General features: G+C 39.7%; 1 protein-coding gene across 1 annotated transcript in view; it reads right to left on the bottom strand.

Moving 5' to 3' along the window:
- The window catches only part of Tbx15 (T-box 15), a 101,509-nt gene that overhangs the window by 30,936 nt on the left and 51,253 nt on the right, over positions 1–19,320 (bottom strand). The window contains exons 2-5 of the mRNA XM_028753028.1: positions 16,032–16,245; positions 12,163–12,264; positions 10,361–10,532; positions 9,098–9,265 (exon numbers count right to left, since the gene is read on the bottom strand). Of these exons, the coding sequence (XP_028608861.1) occupies positions 9,098–9,265; positions 10,361–10,532; positions 12,163–12,264; positions 16,032–16,245 (656 nt within the window). The remainder of the gene's footprint in view (positions 1–9,097; positions 9,266–10,360; positions 10,533–12,162; positions 12,265–16,031; positions 16,246–19,320) is intronic.

Genomic DNA, 19,320 nt, shown 5'->3' on the forward strand with positions numbered 1-19,320 from the left:
TATAATCTAGAAGAACAAAAGCCAGACATGCACAGTGGTAACAGCATAAAACAAATCATAATTAGCTCCACAACAAAAGCAACTTAGCCTAAAAACTCAGAAGAATCAGCAAGTTGAAAGACCCTGAGTCTTCGCCTTAGAGATGAGATAGTAGGAAAGGCAGTCCTTGAAGAACTTGTACAACTTAATTTTTAATGTGGGCCATAAGGCTTGCTGTCCTCTGGAGGACAACGATGAGTAGGAGATGAATGTTCATCAAGTAGAAGTTAAGAATCATCTTTCTCTTTCCCATTGGAGACAAAGAGTAAGCAAAGAGATTTCCCATGCCTAGGTCTTTCCATTCAAATTGAATCATAGGGTATTGTCAGGAGACTATGTATGTATGTATGTATGTATGTATGTATGTATGTATGTATGTATGTATAGTGCATGTATTATGTTGTATGTATAGGGGGTGGCTAACAATGACACAGACATGTTACAGACTTGTCAGGAGATAAATGAAGACTTGAATGAGACCTAGAGGAATGCTGGGCCAACAAGAAGACCCAAGGGGCGAGAAAACAAAGCCTCACTTCAGCATCTTCCTCATTGTGTATCACACCAGGGGCCCAACAACAAACCCAACAGATGCTTCACAGCACCACAATGAGCCCAGAGAACAGATAAGAACTCACAAGCAGCAATGAGGACACATAAATCTTCCATTTTCACCCCGTGTATGCACCATACAACCAGACACCCGAAGTCCGGTGGGGGAAGAGAAAACCTACCTGTGTACCCAAATCAAATCAAGTTATGCTAAGAGATATAAAGTCAAAATAGAAATGCAAAGGTATCTATTCCCCTGCCCTACTCCATTACAAGTCAAGGCCTTTTAGGAAAACCAGCTACACAAAATTTATATATATTAGTGTATACATATTTATATTAAATTATATATATGTATAAAATGTGGACAGGGGAATAAGAGAACATTTGAGTGGATTCCAACTCTAGGTCATACTGTTTTACCAGTGAGACTCAAACATGTTTTCTCACCTCCTTGCCACAGGTCAGGTTCTTGACTAAACTACTCTATGGTCTTAGAACTGACCTCCTTTCTTCTACTATCCAGTCTAAGCCACTCCAATGATCTGCATTTATACATTCATACAGCATGCTGGTTTTTTCAATGACTACCCCTGAATAGAATCCAATCCACCCTCCTTGATCAGCCTTGTAGGGCCAACAGGCTTTGGCCCCAGCTCATGCTCCAATGTTAGCACATTCCTCCACCCCTGTCCACAGGCTCTAGGCAAACTGAACTGCAGACCATGCTTCTGTGTTTCAAACCCTTCCTTTGAGATGCCCTCACAGAGCTGACTTCACACTAAATATCAGTCTAACAGTATGTGCACAGAAGACAACTCTCCCGCATCTGATGGTCTCTTCAACTTAAAGAACTCTCCCGCATCTTGTTGGTCTCTCTTAAGCTTTTAACCCACCTTTCCTCTTAATGCAACTATGTTTCTTATTTCCATATTTACCATCTCTTCCTCTGTGTAACAAGTAGGTTTCACACCAATTTAAAGTAGTTTTATCAAGTAGAGCTTAGAATGTTACGCAATGGGTTTTTGTTAAACGAAGAATGAATGAATAAATGTTTATGTGGGAACCAAGATCACCCAACCCAAAGCAAAGACAAGGTTGGGCAATTCTTCACCAAGCCCTCTCTCAACCCTCATATCTGCTTGCACTCATTTCTGTATCGCAAAGATTATGAGTGTCTTTCCAGCTAAGATAGGGTCAATTACCAACTTCTTGTGCCCTTGAAGTTGTTCAAGAGCAATCATGTTCAAACACTGCCCCAGAATAAAGAGAAGACATGGAAAATGTGAAGGCCATCAAAGCAGTATTCTTTGCTGACTTTATTTTTCTAGCCTTCATACTGTTCAGTCAGAGGTATTGAAGACAGGAACAAAATGGAATGTTTATGGGCTTGCAACTGTTAAATTTTGATCATTCCCTTTGCATTTTTGTTTTGTTTGTGGTTAATTTCAATCTACCTCACAATCCATAGTATAGACATGAGTAGCACAGGCTTTGAAGAAAATGAGTGCTGAAGATGGGTATGATCAGATAGAATCCAGGTTATATGACCCCCCTTTTTACAGTGCTTGGCTGTTCTTATTTATATTTTAATCATACAGATTAGAAAATTTTTAATCAACAATTGAAAAAAAGGGTTGGAGAGATAGCTCAGTGGTTAAGAGCACTGGCTACTCTTCCAGAAGACCTGGGTTCATTTCCCAGCACCCACATGGCAGCTCATAAATGTCTGTAATCCCTGTTCCAGGGGATCTGACAGCCTCACACAGATGTACCTACAGTCAAATCACCAATGTACAAAAAATAAAAATAATTTGTCTTTTTAAAAAAGAATGAGAAAAAACCCAAAAAACTATTTGAACTAATGTGTTCAAAAAAAAGTCTGATTGCAAATTAAAGAAAAACTGGCTGGGCAGTGTAGGATATAGGAAGTGGCTCAGAGTCCTGTTGGATTTGCTTCCACAAAGCTGGCAGTGTGTTCAGGCATCCTTATTGCTCCGTGTAGCCAAATCTCTCCAAGAATAAAGCTGTTACATGGGGAGAGCATGGCTGTGTCTTTTTGGAATCTAGTTCTCTGCTTGGGAAAGAAAATTGAGGTTCATCAGCCTTTCCCCTCAGAGAAAGCAAAGACAATGGAAACTTCCTGATAATTCCAGGGGTATGTGCTGGTATCAGCATCTTCTAAGAAATGGATAGAGTATTCAGTTACCTTCATTCCCAATCTACTACCGTACTCTCTGTGATGAGATTCTGGGCATGGTGTAATTTCTCTCTCACAGACCTGCCAAGTTGGCATTCTGAGAGCAAATATTAGCAATAATTACTTCAGTGTGTTAGGAACTCTGAGAGTCTACAGATTGGAAAGACAAGTATGAGGAAGGAAGGGAAAGGTGGAAGAATACATAAATACTGCATGAACATAAGAATGCTTAATTCCCACCTCATCATGAAAGAAGCAGGGTCATGGATGTATAAAGAAACCAATGGTCATGATAGCTAATGCTCTCAGGGCTCTCAGAGTAGTCACTGGCAAAACACATTTCCAAAGCCATGCCACCAATCAGATGTAAATATTTTTAAAATTATGGAAGCATCCTTCATCCTAACTCATGATTTCTAGACTTTAGAATTTTATAAGCTGATCTAGTCCCTCCTCCAACATTTGAGTGAATAACATTCATGTCCCAATTTTTCATTCTACCAACTGTAAAAGTACTCTACTGGTATCAATATTTCATAAAATAAATAACATTTTGCATCAAAAAATAGACAGGCCAAAATAGAACAGTCTAAGTGAATGTTTGTAGCCAACCTGTGGTTGGTTTTTTTTTTTTTCAAAGAACTACAGAATGCTGATGCTGATTCAGATCCAGGCTTCAGTTTCCAAATAAGAGCACTGCAGAACAGTGATTTACCAAATCAGGGCAGTCCACCAGCTGCAGGGTTTAGAACTCACTCCTGCCTCTAAACTACCAATTGGCAATTTCTACCACATCCTATGCACTGTTTAATTGTTCTCAAAAAGTACCATCAAATATGAGAAAGATTAGATACAGTCAGGACCAAATATGGTAAAAGGTCATGAAAACAGTACAGTGCCCCAGGAGGACCATGAAGGCTGAGCTCATTTGCAACCAGGAAAGAAGGCTATACAGGTAGAGGTTAATATTTTCACCAAACTTGAAAGGTACACAGATAGAGAAGGTGAAAGGAGGGGACCATTCCTGGGAACCTAAGAGTACAAGTTCAACAATAAAACTTTAGCAAGATCCCTCCACGCTTGCAAGTATGTGATGGGAATAACAGAAAATGAGCCAAGAAATGAAGGCAGTGATTGGTCACCAAAGGCCCTGAGGCATCATTGAGACTGGGTAACAGTTAAATGATGGAGTCAGTACTGTGCTTCAGCAAGTATTGCTGTAGTAATCCTCTAGTAATCCTGGGAAACAGCTGGGGAGACATTCAGATTTGGATCTGAGAAACCCAAGAGGATGCTGTCTTCAGAGCCAGGGAGCAGTGAGGCCAGGGCAGAACAAGGGTATAATGAGATTAGAAAGAGGAAAATATGCTATTAGAAGCAAAGAAGTCAAAAGGAATATTTGTGAGGAGATTCTGATGTCTAGTTGAGAGACTAAAACAAGTCACCAAGGATACTGCCTTAATGAATTGAAGATGGATAAAAGAATTTAGAACGTTTTGTTTGTTAAAAGCAAAATACAAAGTTCATCCCTCTGAAGAATGGACATGCTAAAAATACGATCTAGAATATTACAGGAATCTTTTAAAATGTTCCAAACATTCATGCTAGGTTTCCTCGGGTTAATGAGAGGATATTGCTTTCAATACTTTTTTGGGGAAATGGAGGAATAAATAATAATTTCAGATCTATCAACCATGCCTGGAAAGCATAAGATGACCCATTTTCTAGGAGAAAATTGATGTCCAGACAGAGAAAGTTACTTTCTCAGAGTGAGTTAGATGCTCATAGAGTTGTAGGACTCTGATCCAGCCTTCCAAATATCTGATTGGTTGCTGTCTATACAATAGGACATAACTCTTCATTAGAAAGACCTGCTAATACTTCAGCTAAGTTCCATTCCTTTCACTGGGCTTTCTTCACTGTGTTTCTCCAGACATGTTCCTCAGCACACTGAAGACCTACAACTGGCTTTTCCTCTACACAGGCCTCCTAACCATTTCCTTCAAAAGACTCATGATAAACAACGTCATCAGAAGATTTTAATTATTCTCATTCCAGAACATGGAGGTAATAAGAATACAGCAATGAAAAAATACATCTTACAAAAAGAACAATTTCTGTTCCCCAGAATCTTCAGGAAATGCCTGCTATGTAACCAACTGGTCTTGATCTATAGGATGCAAACTTCATGATGCCCAACGGGAAAACCTAAGGTTGTTTTGTTTTATTAGAAGGTGCTGTATTATATTAAATCACATCTACACAGCCAAGGGGAGTATTAAACAATCGTGCTGGTTGATTTATGCAGCGACTGGGGACTTGTTAAACAGGCAAAAGCTGTTACCTCAATCTCAAAACAAGCAGAACTGAGTGTGACCCATCCATTAGAACATCATCACATCATGAATTCATCAACTTTGCACAAAGACAGAGATCAAAGTGGTAACCTATTCACCATAATCCCTTCAAGAGCGAATGCACCTTGTCCAATTCCCAACAATCCACTTTTCCCTATTGAGCAATTTTTTCTTTAAAATTGCCTCTGTCCCCCACTTTCTTCTGTATCTTTCTACATGCAGTCATATGGCAGTGTTGCCTGATTCATATACACTCTCTACCTACTCCACACAACTCCATGAGGCAGGCAAATTTGTGGATGCAGTAGGCACAAATTGAAAGGAGTTAAGAAACCTGTTCAACTTGAAATGCCCAAGATGCAACTCACAGGCCACATGAAGCCCATAAAGAAGGAAGACCAAGTGAGGGTGATTCGGTCCTTCTTAGAAGGAGCAACAAAATACTCAAGGGAGCAAATATGGAGACAAAGTGAGGGACAGAAACTGAAGGAGGGGCCGTCTCAAGACCACCCCACCTGAGTATCTATCCCATGTGCAATCACCAAAGGTAGATGCTGATGTGGAAGACAGGAAGTGCATGCTGATAAGAGCCTGATATGTATATCTCCTCAGAGGCCTTCAAGAGTCAGACATATTCAGAGGCAGATGCTCACAACTAGCCATTGAACTGATCATGGGGTTCTCAATAGAGGAGTTAGAGTGAAGACTGAAGGAGCTGAAAGGGTTTGTGGCACCATGAGGAGAGCAACAATACCAACCAACCACAGCTCCCAGGGTCTAAACCACCAGCCTGGGAGCACTTAGGGGGGGATCCAGGGCTTCAGCTGAATATGTAAAAGTGGAGGGCCCTGCTGGGCATAGGTGGAAGAAGAGAACCTTGACCTCATGAAGGCTGGATGCCCCAGGGGGTGGGAATTTTGAGGGTGGGGAGGTGGGAGTGGGGGGGTGTAGATAGAGGTTACATCCACAGAGAAGAAGGAGGAGGGGCGAGGGGATTGGGGGTTCCGAGGGGGTGGTGGGGGATGGGGTAAGGGGACAACATAGGAAATGTAAATAAATCATCCAATAAAAAAAAAAAAGAAAGAAAAAACATAAAAAAAAAAAAGAATAGCAGGGAGACCATAACTCAAGCAGTGTACCATATCTTCTGAAGAACAGCAGGTAGATCATAATTCAAGGCAGTGTACCGTATAGACCATGACATGTTTCAAGGCACAGGCCAAGAAGATTTTGTACTTTTCCACCACCTGGCCCCTCTTACCCCCTCCCCTTGTAAAACATGCTATTAAAAAGCATTTCATGTTCAAACAAAAAAGAAATTAAAAAAAATTTAAAAAAATAAATTAAAAAAAAAAAGAAACCTGTTCAAGGTCACACAGTTCGCCAGTGTTTCCAGCGTAGTTAAACAGGTGTACTTGCTATGGAATCTCAAGCTCTTAACCATGCTACTTGTCCCAGCCCAGCCTACCTGCAGACAAAATATATATCTGAGTGGATTGTACTCAGACAATGGACACTTCTACTGGAGAAAATGGAGTAATGAGAGAGGTATCAGGTACCTGGGTTGAATCGACCTTCATTGGCAAAGTAAATGGAAGCTTCTGGCTTCCAGGTAGGTTACAATAACTACTCTCATGGCCTCTAAACTGGATGAAACAGTTCTGTGTTCATTGTTCAGTATTCTGTATTTTTTTTTACCATGTATGTCCTGAAGTTCAAATGCTCATTACCACAGCATTACCTTCAGAAGAAGAAAAAACTACTAATTAAAACAGTAACTGGACTTGTAGTATCTCTCTTATGGAACACAATGAACCTCAGATGTCAGTTGTTCAAAAGGCCATGTGCATATTGTTGCTATATCTTGTATCAAAATTTGAAAACTTTACTGAAGCTTTCTGTGCAGCCTGCTCTGGCCTCTGCAACCTTCCTATGCAAGAAGCTTGAAAGCATTCAGCAATTCAAACAGTAGCCAAAACAAACTCAGGTTCCTCCCCTACCTTAGGTAAAATGTGGCATCTACAAAGAAAAATCCAAACTTAGGAACACTGTACACATGTTGGAAAAGGAAGTCTAACAGTCGGAGTGTTTAATCTCCTCAGAGAGTAAAGAACCTCTAAAGAATGTTACCCAGTAGACCAAGAAAGATAGAGATAGTCTCTTTTTTTCTCTTTTTGGTTTTTTGAGACAGGGTCTCTCTGTGTAGCCCTGGCTGTCCTGGAACTCACTCTGTAGACCAGGCTTGCCTCGAACTCAGAAATCCACCTGTGTTTGCCTCCCAGGTGTTGGGATTAAAGGCGTGCGCCACCACTGCCTGGCATAGTCTTTCTATATGAGACAAAGATTACAGAAGCCCACCACCATCACCTATCTAGTACAAAGAAAGAGCTTGAGAATTATCAAATGTGTCTCTCAATTGTTCTAAGCACAAAATAGAACATCTAGTTCAAATGGCATCAAATGCAGTGACATTGTAAGTTCATTTTACTTCCAGTCAATCTCAAATGAACAAATGCTAATAGATGAGCTTAATTAACTGAAAAATTCCTTCAGCAAAGGATCCATTCACTGCAAGTATTTTACTATTCGGACAACTTGACAAGATAAAATATGATATCAAAGGGGTTTGATGTATATTTTAGAGAACTTCATAAAGTAAGATCACTTATAAATTCATTCAGCCACCCTCTTCAAAAGGCCAAACTGAGTAATGTTTAGAATAAAACAGTAATGCCCTATTGGTGTCTCTGTCCGTCTCCTAGCCACCTATCTTCTATGTGAGTCTGACTGGTTTCTATGTGTGTGAGACTATCTCAGAAAATGGACCAACACTTCCAAGAAAGCTTTTCATTCTACAAATCCAGAAGTTCTCTGTCCCTGTGTTTGTTGTTGGATTATTGCACTCTGTTGTCATTGTGTATTTATGTTTTCTCCTAACTAAAGCTCTTGGCAAGAAAACCAGTCATCTTACCTATTGCATTTGCCAGCTCTATTTCTCTACAAAGACTAGAATCTAATAACTTCCCAATAGCTGCTTAGTGAATAACTGTGTATATGCCAGAAACAAAAATGCCAACGGTTCCTGTTGTAGCTGTTGATTGCATGGAAATGCACAGAGTCTAGAAATTAAAATGTGTATCTTATAGTTTAGATGCCTGGAGGCTTTGCGATCACATGGAAGAAAGATATACACAGAAATCTTCAGATGAAAGAGAGAAAGAATCAAACCTGCACAATGAGAAGTGTCAGGATGTGGAAAGGTCATGGGTGCAGGGAGACACAAAGACAGCACAGGAGCTCGGTGCTCTTGATGAACGAGTTTGTTCCTGAGCTAAATGTAGACCATGCCAGTTGTCACTGGCCATCACCACACTGTCATCACCAATGTTTCATGTGTGCTGCAAGACTGGGGATCTCTCCCATGAGACATGGCCCACAGAATCAACTAAGACCTCATAGGGGCTCACAGAGACTGACGCAACAATCATGGACTCTATGTGAATCTGAGCTAGATCCTCTGCAGGTAAGTCATGGCTGTATACCTTGGTGTTCTTGTGAGACTCCCAACAGTGGGAGTGAGGGGTACCTTTCTTTTCCCTGCTCTTGGGAGCCTTTTCCTCCTACTGGGTTGTTTCATTCAGCTTTAATATAAGAGGTTTTGTGTCATTTTGTTGAAACTTGTTATGACAAGTTCAGCTCATACTCCTGGAAAGCCTGCTCTTTTTTGTAGGGAGAGGAGGAGTTGATCTAGAGGAGAGGAAAGGGGGCAGAGTAGGGAGCTTTGTTTCAGTTGGGGTGTATTGTAAAAGAGAAAACTTTTAAAAACAACTGGTATCTCTAATTCTGACTTTTCTGTGTCATTGAGAAGAACTAAGCATTCTTCACCAAAAACAAAATAAAGCTTCTCTAAAAGCTGTGAGGCAGCAGGCTCACCACAGTGGCCTCTTACCTGCTGGTTCTGATAGGCTGTGACTGTGGTAAACACGGTCTCAGGAAAGTTGAATGTTTTCACCCCATCCCCCACAGGCACAGGTTTGGTGGGTGAAAGATCACTGCTGAAGTCTTTGCGGATCACATGGACTCGAGGCTGGTATTTATGCATGGAGTGCAGAATGATCTGAAATGTGAAAAGGAAAATTTATGCAGGGTGTGACTTTAAGGTCCCTGAATCTTTTCAAATTCTCATGAAAAATAAATCACAAAACAGATGCGTTACAGGACTAGGACAGGTTAAGTGTAGGAAACACAAGGGCCTAGAAATGAGTGCATTCAAGTATGGTGAGAACTAAGCTGTTGGGTAGCATTACCTGGAAACATATGATAGGCCACACCCATCATGGATGTTAGATGTGGTTCATTTGTTTAACTGGAAAAATACTGACCACCTATCCTCATGTTAAGACTACACTCCACTGCAAGTTCTCAACCTTTGCCCGGTGTCATCTTTCCCTCTGCCTTCAAGTTTTCAGCAGGTGTTCCTGTTTCCTTTAAATTCATACCGTTATTCAAGCTCATTGAATTTGTAGACATTCCTTGATGTCACAGAAGTGCAGATGACATAGCTGTAGTCTTACCAACTGAGAACATATTTCCTTGAAGAAAATAGCAACAGTAACCAAGAATGATGCTGGCACTGACTGAAAACACAGTACATGTTTTCTTGCCAGAGATAAATTCATAATCTCAATGTTTTCAATTACACCAGAAAAGCTTAAGACTCCTTTTGTTAAATCACAGCTTTCTTAACCAATCAGCCAAACATGTCATTCATTTTTCTCCTCTTTGGTACCCCACTGTGAGGAGTTATTCTATTGAAGGTTGTGATTTCTTTTGCCACTGTGTAATCTGCCTTGTGTTTCTGTCTTACCTCCTTGACTGGACTGTGAGTCCCTGGAGCAAAAAGGACTTTGTCTGATAAATACAAGCTGATGCATAGCAGATGTTTCCTAAATGTTAGATTTGCAATAAATGAAATTTAAGTGAAAAAAATCATTTATGCTTAGTTACTTGAATTGGCAGACAGATTCTTATTTTACCTATTTGAAAGAGCCTTGGGCTAATCAGCTCTAAAACAAAAGGGGAAAGAGGGATTCAGGGATGAGGGATGCGGGGGTGAGGGATGCGGGGATGAGGGATGCAGGGGTGATGGATGCGGGGGGGAAAGGGATGTGGGTGTGAGAGATTCAGGGGTGAGTGGTGTTCTTTAACTCACATGTCCTTGATCATCCAGTTCATTGTTGGTCAGCTTGAGTTTGTCGAAACTAACCACCTGTCTCATCCAGGTGTCTCCAGAAGCTAGAGAATCCGGGTGTATATAAACCCTTGGAGGCACAGGGGAGTCCGCATTTCCAGCCACCATCCACTTGGAGCTATGATACACATATCTGGGACACAGAAGGAGGGAAGAGAATTTAGAGGCAGATCCTCAGAAGAATCAAAGCCCGAGAAACAAATAAAGAAAGGGACAAAGAAAGATGGAGAGATGACCGTGAAACCAAATGATGGGAATGACATGGAGACTAAAAATGAGAAAAACAGAAAGGTGGACAATCAGGGGGAAATGAAATCAAGATGGCTGTGAGTCATAGGATGGGATGGGGTGACAGAGAGCTGCTGTGGTGGTGAATGATCAAAGCCACAGCTCTCGTGAGGAAAACATCCTCAGAGTCACTCTTTGTGCCACATACCAGTGTGTACACAGGCATCCTGGGTCCATGTGTCTAGCTAAAGAAAAGGTACTTTACTGCAACCTTTCACTTTTCAAATGCAAACCATACCTATCCTCTTCAGCCACTTGTTCAGCATTTTGGTCCTTATTTAAAACATCTTCCATATTGTCCTATGGAAAGAAGCCATGTGCAGGGACTCTCTCACTTGTTAAACGTTTCCCTGTTAGCCATCCAAATTCTACAAGGCTCTTCTACAAGAGTGGAAGGCTTTCTGCACCAGGGTAACCACTCTCAGAACCATCAAATATTCCTAGTGTTCACTTTAACAAACTTGCTTTGAAAAGTTTTCATCACTCCCACAATTTTCCCACAATGCCCCTGTACATGAGATGCTGATGGTAACAAATTCCCCTTTCCAGAGATCACCAATTTTCCTGTGGTCCTCAAGACCCATCCCATATATCTGGTACCTCCTTATGTTTTGATTCTAAAGGACTACATGGACTCTGAACTTTGGCAAAGAGAGGCATTCGGCCTGAATTATATAGCTTCCAAGATTCTCTTCAACTTACTAGAAGCATTTTCTCTAACTTCTACCATATAGACCATGCTTCTCTTAGCTAGCTCTCTCTCCATACTATTACAGTTCTTCCCCATCCATTTTTCACCGCCAAGTTCACAGGCTGAGAGCAAAGTTCTCATCAGTTAGACATTTTTAAAATGCACTGCTGCTTTGACTGGGGTCTCAAGACACTGAGTAAGTCATCATTGTTTTATAATAGCAATATATATTCCATCAAAGAGACTTGGAGAATACACTGAGATAAAGTTATTTATCAAATTCATCCACATCCATATTAAGCACAGTTGTTCCCCTGATAAGATTCTCTTCTTATGATCTTTCCAATTCTCCTCTTTCTTCCTATCCATCTTTTCAAGAGTTGTATATCAGATGTACAACTGAAAAGTATCACACTGGTCTAATTCCTTCTCAAAAAAAATAGAAAAAAAACTAAATTCCAATTCACTCACTTATCATTCCACCACAAGACAGATCGTCCGATGTGTTCGTTACTTGAACATGAGCTCAGTTAATTTCAGATTCAAGAAAGAGTCACTTACTGTTTGCTCCTGTAGGGGACACTGTAAAATCCCATTCTGTCCAGAGATGTGGGGAGGAGCTGAGAACATACTCACTAAGCCCTTGTTTTCTTTCATTGTTTCCTGCCTGGGACTCTACCACATAGACCATTGGTGTATCCTCTGCCCTTATTCACCTAACAAGTCTAAAGAACTCCCTTGGGATATTGGTGATGTCCACATTTTCAGAGTCCAGAGTCCTTACCTATATCTTTTATTGTCCACAGGCACAATGTCCATTGCTATATAGTATTGCTGATGTGGATCCAAGCCAGTGATTTTCACTCTCATGGCAGGAAACATCCTTCTGTGAAGATGAATAAGGTCATGAGCACAGAGAGGAGGAAAGTAAACTGGAGCAGAGCTTAGAGTGTCTTCTCATTGGGTGTTTTAGGCACATCAAAACCCAGTATCCACTAATTCTCTGAGTTGGCTAATTATCATGTGGCTGTAAATGATCACTGCAAACTGTGATGGAGACTTGCATTGCTGAAATAGCATCTCCGCTTAACTTAAATTTAACCTATCTCTAGACTCACTCAAACAGTTCATGCCTCACTCTGCTTTATATTTTAATTAGCCTTTTAGTATTATGCATAAAATACTGATTTTATTTGAAAATTACCACTAAAAATTAATTTCCCAAGAAAAATAAAAACAAAATGAACATGCCACTAGTTTCCAAACAAAGGGCCACCAAAAGTTTTCTTCCTTTCTTTCATTTTTTTTTCAGTGCATAAAACTGAGCAAAAATTTCTGCAGTTTCTCAGGCTGTCAACGTGTGTGTCAGAGGAAGGACCCTGTGGACTAAGGAGCAAATACCAAATGAAGTCTACTGGCCTCTGGGCAATACCTCGCTTCCACCACAATGGCTTGTTAAACTTGCCAAAACAAGTGAGGTCAGGATGTGGCACTTTACAGCTTCTCTCATAACTGAAGGGAGGAGAGGGCACAACCCAAAAGAGGTATTGGATTTCAACTAGCCTAGAATAAAGTTTGTCATTCTCCTCACAAACTCCAATAATAAAGGAAAGACACTAAGCTTGTTTGCATCAAACCAGACATTTAAAAAATGCTGGGTTCAAAAATGTGGATTGCCTTGAGTGTGCTCTAGGGTACTTGTACACAAAATGCTACATTAAGCTTAACCATCTGGGGCTAGTTAATAGAGCCGAGCCGACCATGGTGCTAATGAGGTCAAGGTCACAAGCTTGATCCACACATGGCCTAATTGGCTTTGCTCCATTTCATGGCCATAGACCGTGCCCTGACCTTAGACAGCCATCTTGCAAATGTGTGCAAGGCTTTCTGTACAAGCCTCACATTCACTTCTTATGCAGGAAAGGTGACCCATAAAGCAAATATCTTTCTGGCAGCAAGTCTGTTCCATGAGAATCACATTGGAGAGACAAGAGAATTTTGATAGGAATGGTGGTGAATTCTAAAATAGTTGCATCAAATGCATAGCCATTCCTCCTTTCATATTTTATTATCCTCCAGTTTTATATTTTCTCATCCCATCCTTACAACTTTAATTAGGAGGCCTTGAATTTTAGTCTTCCCATAAAATGTGATGATTGGCTACACTTAATAACATTCACTATGAGCTACACACTTTGATCTACATTAATTCTTACAATCATCTGAGACCCTTAGCATATACTTTTAAACACAGATCAGTAATTGCCTTCTTAGCAGCAATGAATTACAATCCTCCTCTATGTTTTAATTACTAGGAGGCATCTGGTGAGAGAAATAGAGAAACCCCTCTCACTTACAAATGGAGGGGAGATGTGCCTCCTCTTGGCCACCTACAGAGGCTTGTTATATTCAAAGAAATAGATTTGATTTTGCCTTAATAACTTCAACAAAAGGGCACTTGATATTTTTAATTTGATTATTTTCTCTGGAACAGTTATATAAGTAGTCAAATTCTAAGCTTATTTTGGGAAAAATCATTCCATTCCTATCATCCATAACACAAAGCAAAGGCATTAGATTATCCCTGGTGCTAACCACCTGCTTTAAAATTCTGTGTGAATTTACTGAACTCTCCAGATACTGCCTGTTATTTGTGCTACTATGTTAGTACTTTATACAAAGATAATTCATAACTTGATGAAAAATAAATTATCTTCCATATATCGTAAAGTGAGTTGTGTTTGGTATTAATTTTATGGTTAAATTTAGATCAACTTTTCTGTCTTCTAAGTCCATTAATCCCAATGTGCACCTCTGTCCATGGTGCTGATTGAACGGATTAATTGGTATTCCCCCAAATTGAGGGCTCTGTACATTGCAATCACTACAAATCAGCAGGGGGACAGCTTGGTGTATAAGAAGATATAAGTGGAAAGTAAGATTTCCCTGATTGGCATAAGACATATAACTCTATATACTTATCATAATTTAGAAAAATGAATCTTCATTATGACTAATGAAGAAACTGCTAGGAAGTATGTTATTATTATCATCAATAATCAAGAGGATCTTGAGAAAACATATGCATAGAAATTAAACACTGAAAGGCTAGGGGTATGCCAGTGTACTGAATTCCAAAGTCGGATGATGTGGGGGATGATATCAGGAACAAGACTGTGTGGCAAACATAGACCCAATGACCACATAAAACCCAAATGAAAAAGCATTCTAAACAAAAAGTAGTTGTAATGTTTTGCCTCTCTGTTTGGCCTCTCTACTAAAAGATAATTCCTTTTATTGCTTTGTTTTCCTCCAATTTTCAACACCATAAAACATAAAAGAGAAGAATTAAGTCCAAATAATAAGAGATACCATTGAAGATAATCTCCTTCAAAGTTGCTCTACACAAATACACTCCCATCATGACTAAGAGTTAAAGGGCAAGTAGGGTGCCATCAGGGGAACAAAACAAGCATGAATTTGAGTTCATTTAATCCACAGTTTTCAGATGTTTCATTGAATTTGTTGGTTTCTCTATATCCATGGAGAGAAAAAAATCTAATGAATATTTCCATGAAAAGAATGTGCAAGCAGTAAGGTGGAGCCTTTTTATCCTCATGGCATAGATATAAAGATAAATATAGAGATGGATTACATAGATATAGATTAGATTATAGATATAGATTATGAAAATGGGGATAATGATGGATATGCTTTAAGAATATAAAAATAGTATAGTCTTGCTTAATTTTATTATCTATTTTTATATACTTGAAAGCTTAGTCTAAATTCAGTTTTATCAAAATGAGGTTCATTTTGAGTCAGAGGCAAGAACTACAAATATTAATGGGGTAGATCAATAAATAATCATGATTATTATTTTAGAGCCACTCATATGTGTGAATTTTGGAGCTCAACCTCTCAATAGTCCTTGCCTTCGTCAAGTGGCATAGTTTCTTTCCTCAGATCCATATGGAATATCAATCTCAACTCTATAGGATTCTTTTGAAGTTTAAGTACCATGTATGTGTTCAGTGTCCAGCACAAAATAGATACATAGCTATGGAAAACTGAAAGATGCTAGTAAAATTATAGTTTTACCAAACTGTCTGTCTTTTAAGAGAAACAGTAGTTTCCAAACTTTTATTATCTTGGATAACTAGTTTCAAAAGGACTCTCCTAATTATCATGAATTTTATATAATAATTTCAACAACAAAACACTACAAATTGGTAAGCCTGGCTCCACAGGTGCACCAAGCATCATTTTAATATAGGCATATGATTGTTTTAGTCTTGGAAGATGTAAGCTGTTGTTTTTAGAAAAGGTTTCTTTACAATTTTGCTCCGGGGAGTAAGCACTTGCTTTGGACCTAACTCTTATCTATTGTGTATCAAGAACTGGATGACAAAGAATGTCTGAAGATGGAAGACGCTTGTGAGAGTAGACATGGTGCTGTATTTAAGCCCTTAGAGGAAAATACCAAAATAATAGCACACACAGAAAGACCACCTCAGCAAATGTAAGCATGGCAAAGAAAGTGCAAGATTCTTGATCTCTACTGATTTTTACCACAGGTAAATGGTGATGGGAATAACGGGGCCCACTTCTGTAGTGTCTTTTGAGTTTGGTTACTCAACAGGACATCCTTACCTGCCTGCTTTAGTAATGATCATCTCTGTTCCGATATCATGGAACCTCTTCCAGAGGTCAGCACATTGTAACTCCACCTGAATCTCTTCCATGGAAGACATGGCAGCAGGCACGGGGCCTGCAGCACCAGACGCCAGGTCAGTATGAGCGCTGAAAGAGCAGGAAGTCCGCTCGGTGAGCACTTCCGAGTCCGACCCAGTGCTCTGCTCGGAATCTGCAAAATGAGCAATCAAGGTGGAGTGAGAAACCGCTCAGTTGCCCCCATGTCTGGCTATAAAAGAACAGGGTGGGGAGACAAGGGGAGCTTGGGAGAGAGGTGAACAAAGGGAGATTTGAGGCTGAGAAGCTCCAGAGCACATACTCGGGAACTTTATTCTTTATTTTATGGTTCGTTGTTGTGATTTACGACTTTCTTTCAGGTTTCGTGTTTCCAACATGACATCTGGCATTTTAGTAAATTTTAGCAACAGCTGAAGAAAATTGGCCTGAAACAGGCAAAATAAAGAATCCTAATGTCACCATGTTGAAGGGAGGCAATGCTAGTGTCACCAGGTTGAAGGGAGGCCAGGCTAGAGTGACAAGATAAAGAGAACATAAAATGGCAAACATCAACACAGACTCCATCTCCAGGTCTTGATTTCCCAGTTCCATTTATCACTCCCAGCATCTTGTCCTCTAGCTCCCTGACACACCACTGCCAATCCCTCTGTTCTATTTTCTCCACCCATCTATTCCCCATCACCAACATAATGAAGCATGGCTTGGAATCTTTAGATGCATGGGTCACATATTTGAATAAATAGTTTTTCCTAAGATCCCAATCAGACCGTTTTTAATGGAGGGTGAGAAAAATCACCTCTTTTGTGAAGCAAAGACATAACCATATGGAAAAGGTTACTAGAGGAGTCGGTGGAAACAACAGGGATAAGTGGGGTCAGGAGACACCTCGAATGGTTGCTGATGTGTGGATGAGGGAGGAGTGATCTGGACAGGAAGGTGGGAGTCAGAGCAACCAAATAAAAGCTGCATCTAATTTTCTTGCCCCTGTGGACTTTTCTTGGGTTTTCTATCCTCAGGAAGAGGAGATAGGCAAAGGGACCAGAGGGTGCTAAGAGGGAGAAGGAGAAGGCCCAAGTCAGACATTCTGACGTGCCAAAGCTTTACTTTTAGGAGACTGATAACAAAACTTCTAAATCCTGAGATTATCCACATTTAGGTCACCTTACACACTTATCCCAAGTCAAATGATGCCAAACTGAAAGGACTTGTTTATCTAACCTACACCCCTTAATGCCATATAAAGCGATACAGAAGACCCACAAACAAGAGAAATATACACTACTTGGCTTTCTAAGCCTGGATTATTTTACTTAATTTTATGATATTTTGATTTTATAATATGATAATTATCTCCAATTGAATCAATTTTCCAGCAAACAAAATGATTTCACTCTTCATTATGGCTGATTAAATTCCACTGTATATATAGGCTACACACACACGCGCGCACACACACACACACGTTTTTAAGATCTAGAACATCAAAAAAATCTAGAACACCAGAACTTATTGTTCCTATTGAGTGTGACCTAGTACTCATTGATGAAGTTACTTTACTCCTATTGTTATGAGCCTCAGATAACCACCATTTTATATTCAGTTTTGAAGACCAAGATTTTTGGATTCCAAATATAAGTGAGATTTTTGCAATGCTTTTTCTCTTGTATCTGTATTCTTTTAGTGAAACTAATGATCTCCAGATCTATTTCTGTTGCTGCAAATGGCAGGATTTCATCCTTTTTATAGTGATATAGTATTTCATTGTATAAATATACCACATTCTCTGTACTCATTTTTCAGTTGATGGGCACATGCACTGTTCTTATTTCTTTGTTATTGTGACTTAGTGCAGAAGTCTCTTTGACATGCTGACTTAATTTCTTTGGATCTATACCTAATATTGAGATAACTAGATCAAATGGTAATTCCACTTTAAAATTTTTAAGACCTTCCATAATGTTCTTCACAATGGCTGTACTAACTTTCATTCTCACTAACAAGCATGCAGAGGGTCTCTTTTCTCTGTGTCCTGGCTAGCACTTGTTACTACTATCTGTTGTAGAACAATCATTCCTGTGGGTATAGATACGTCACTATAGTTTTGATCTCTGATTATTTGTGATATCTCCCCCACTTTTATTACATGCTCTTTGGCCCTTTGTATCTCCTTTTGAGAAGGAGTCTATTTACATTTATTGACAAATGACTTTTCAACGTTGTCAAGGATCAGATCTTGGCACTAGTAAAATGGGAAAAGGAAGAGACAGAAAGACAGATCATCTTGTCAAGTTATACCTTTGCCTATAACTGATTTCTAGGCTTGTGAACAACACATCTCATTTTCTCCAGCCACAGAATTTTCCTTTCCCAAATCCAGGCACCATCTCTGGAAGCATCCACATCTTTGCCATCATCCATAAGGAAGAAAGCACCCACAAGAATCAAAGGTTATTCTTATCCAATCTTCCCAAGTTGTCATCTATCACTTCTGAATAGAATCAAGTTCCTGCAGGATCAATCTATTTTCTACATAAAAGTTGATTCTGACTAAAAATGTTAGTTTACTCATAATCTTTAGTCCAGAAGCTATCTTTATTAAAAAATCATTGGAAGGTTTTACAGCTAGAGTCTACATAGCTGAGTACAGTTTTATGCCTTGCGCTAACCAGAGCTTTCTTTTATCTCCTTCCAGCACAAGTCTAAGGTAAGAGCTGCTGCTGAGTGACAAATGCCCATCCTAGCTTGATTGAGGTGTCCTTCAGTAACAGAGAGATTATAATGTCACAACTCAGCCACAGATAGAGATGGATTTTGAAATGCCAGTTGTTCTGTAATACCAAAATTTTTTTATTTTTCACAAATAGTGATTGTAACATGCTTGAAACCTTCTCAAAATAAGATGTTTCAAACACCTTTAACTTACCTAGCATCAAAGTGTTCACCACTAAATGCTATAATTACAAATTGTGAATAGACACTGAAAGTGGGGTCCAACATAAGTTTTAGACATGTGATTTCGTCACTGAATGTTGGGGAAGAGGAACAGGAGGGGAAGGCACCACCACAATAAACTGCAACAGTCAAGTTAAGAAATTGAAATAATGTCCATGGCTGGGAACTAGGAAATAAGAGACTGTCTCCCTTAATACACTGTCAGGACCAAGACAAGGACTCAAAATGTGACACCAAATGGATTAACACATAGCCTTGGCCAAGTCACTTGACCACA

This window comes from Grammomys surdaster, unplaced genomic scaffold (assembly GCF_004785775.1).
Source record: "Grammomys surdaster isolate TR1022 unplaced genomic scaffold, NIH_TR_1.0 125941, whole genome shotgun sequence".
Lineage (NCBI taxonomy): Eukaryota > Metazoa > Chordata > Mammalia > Rodentia > Muridae > Grammomys > Grammomys surdaster.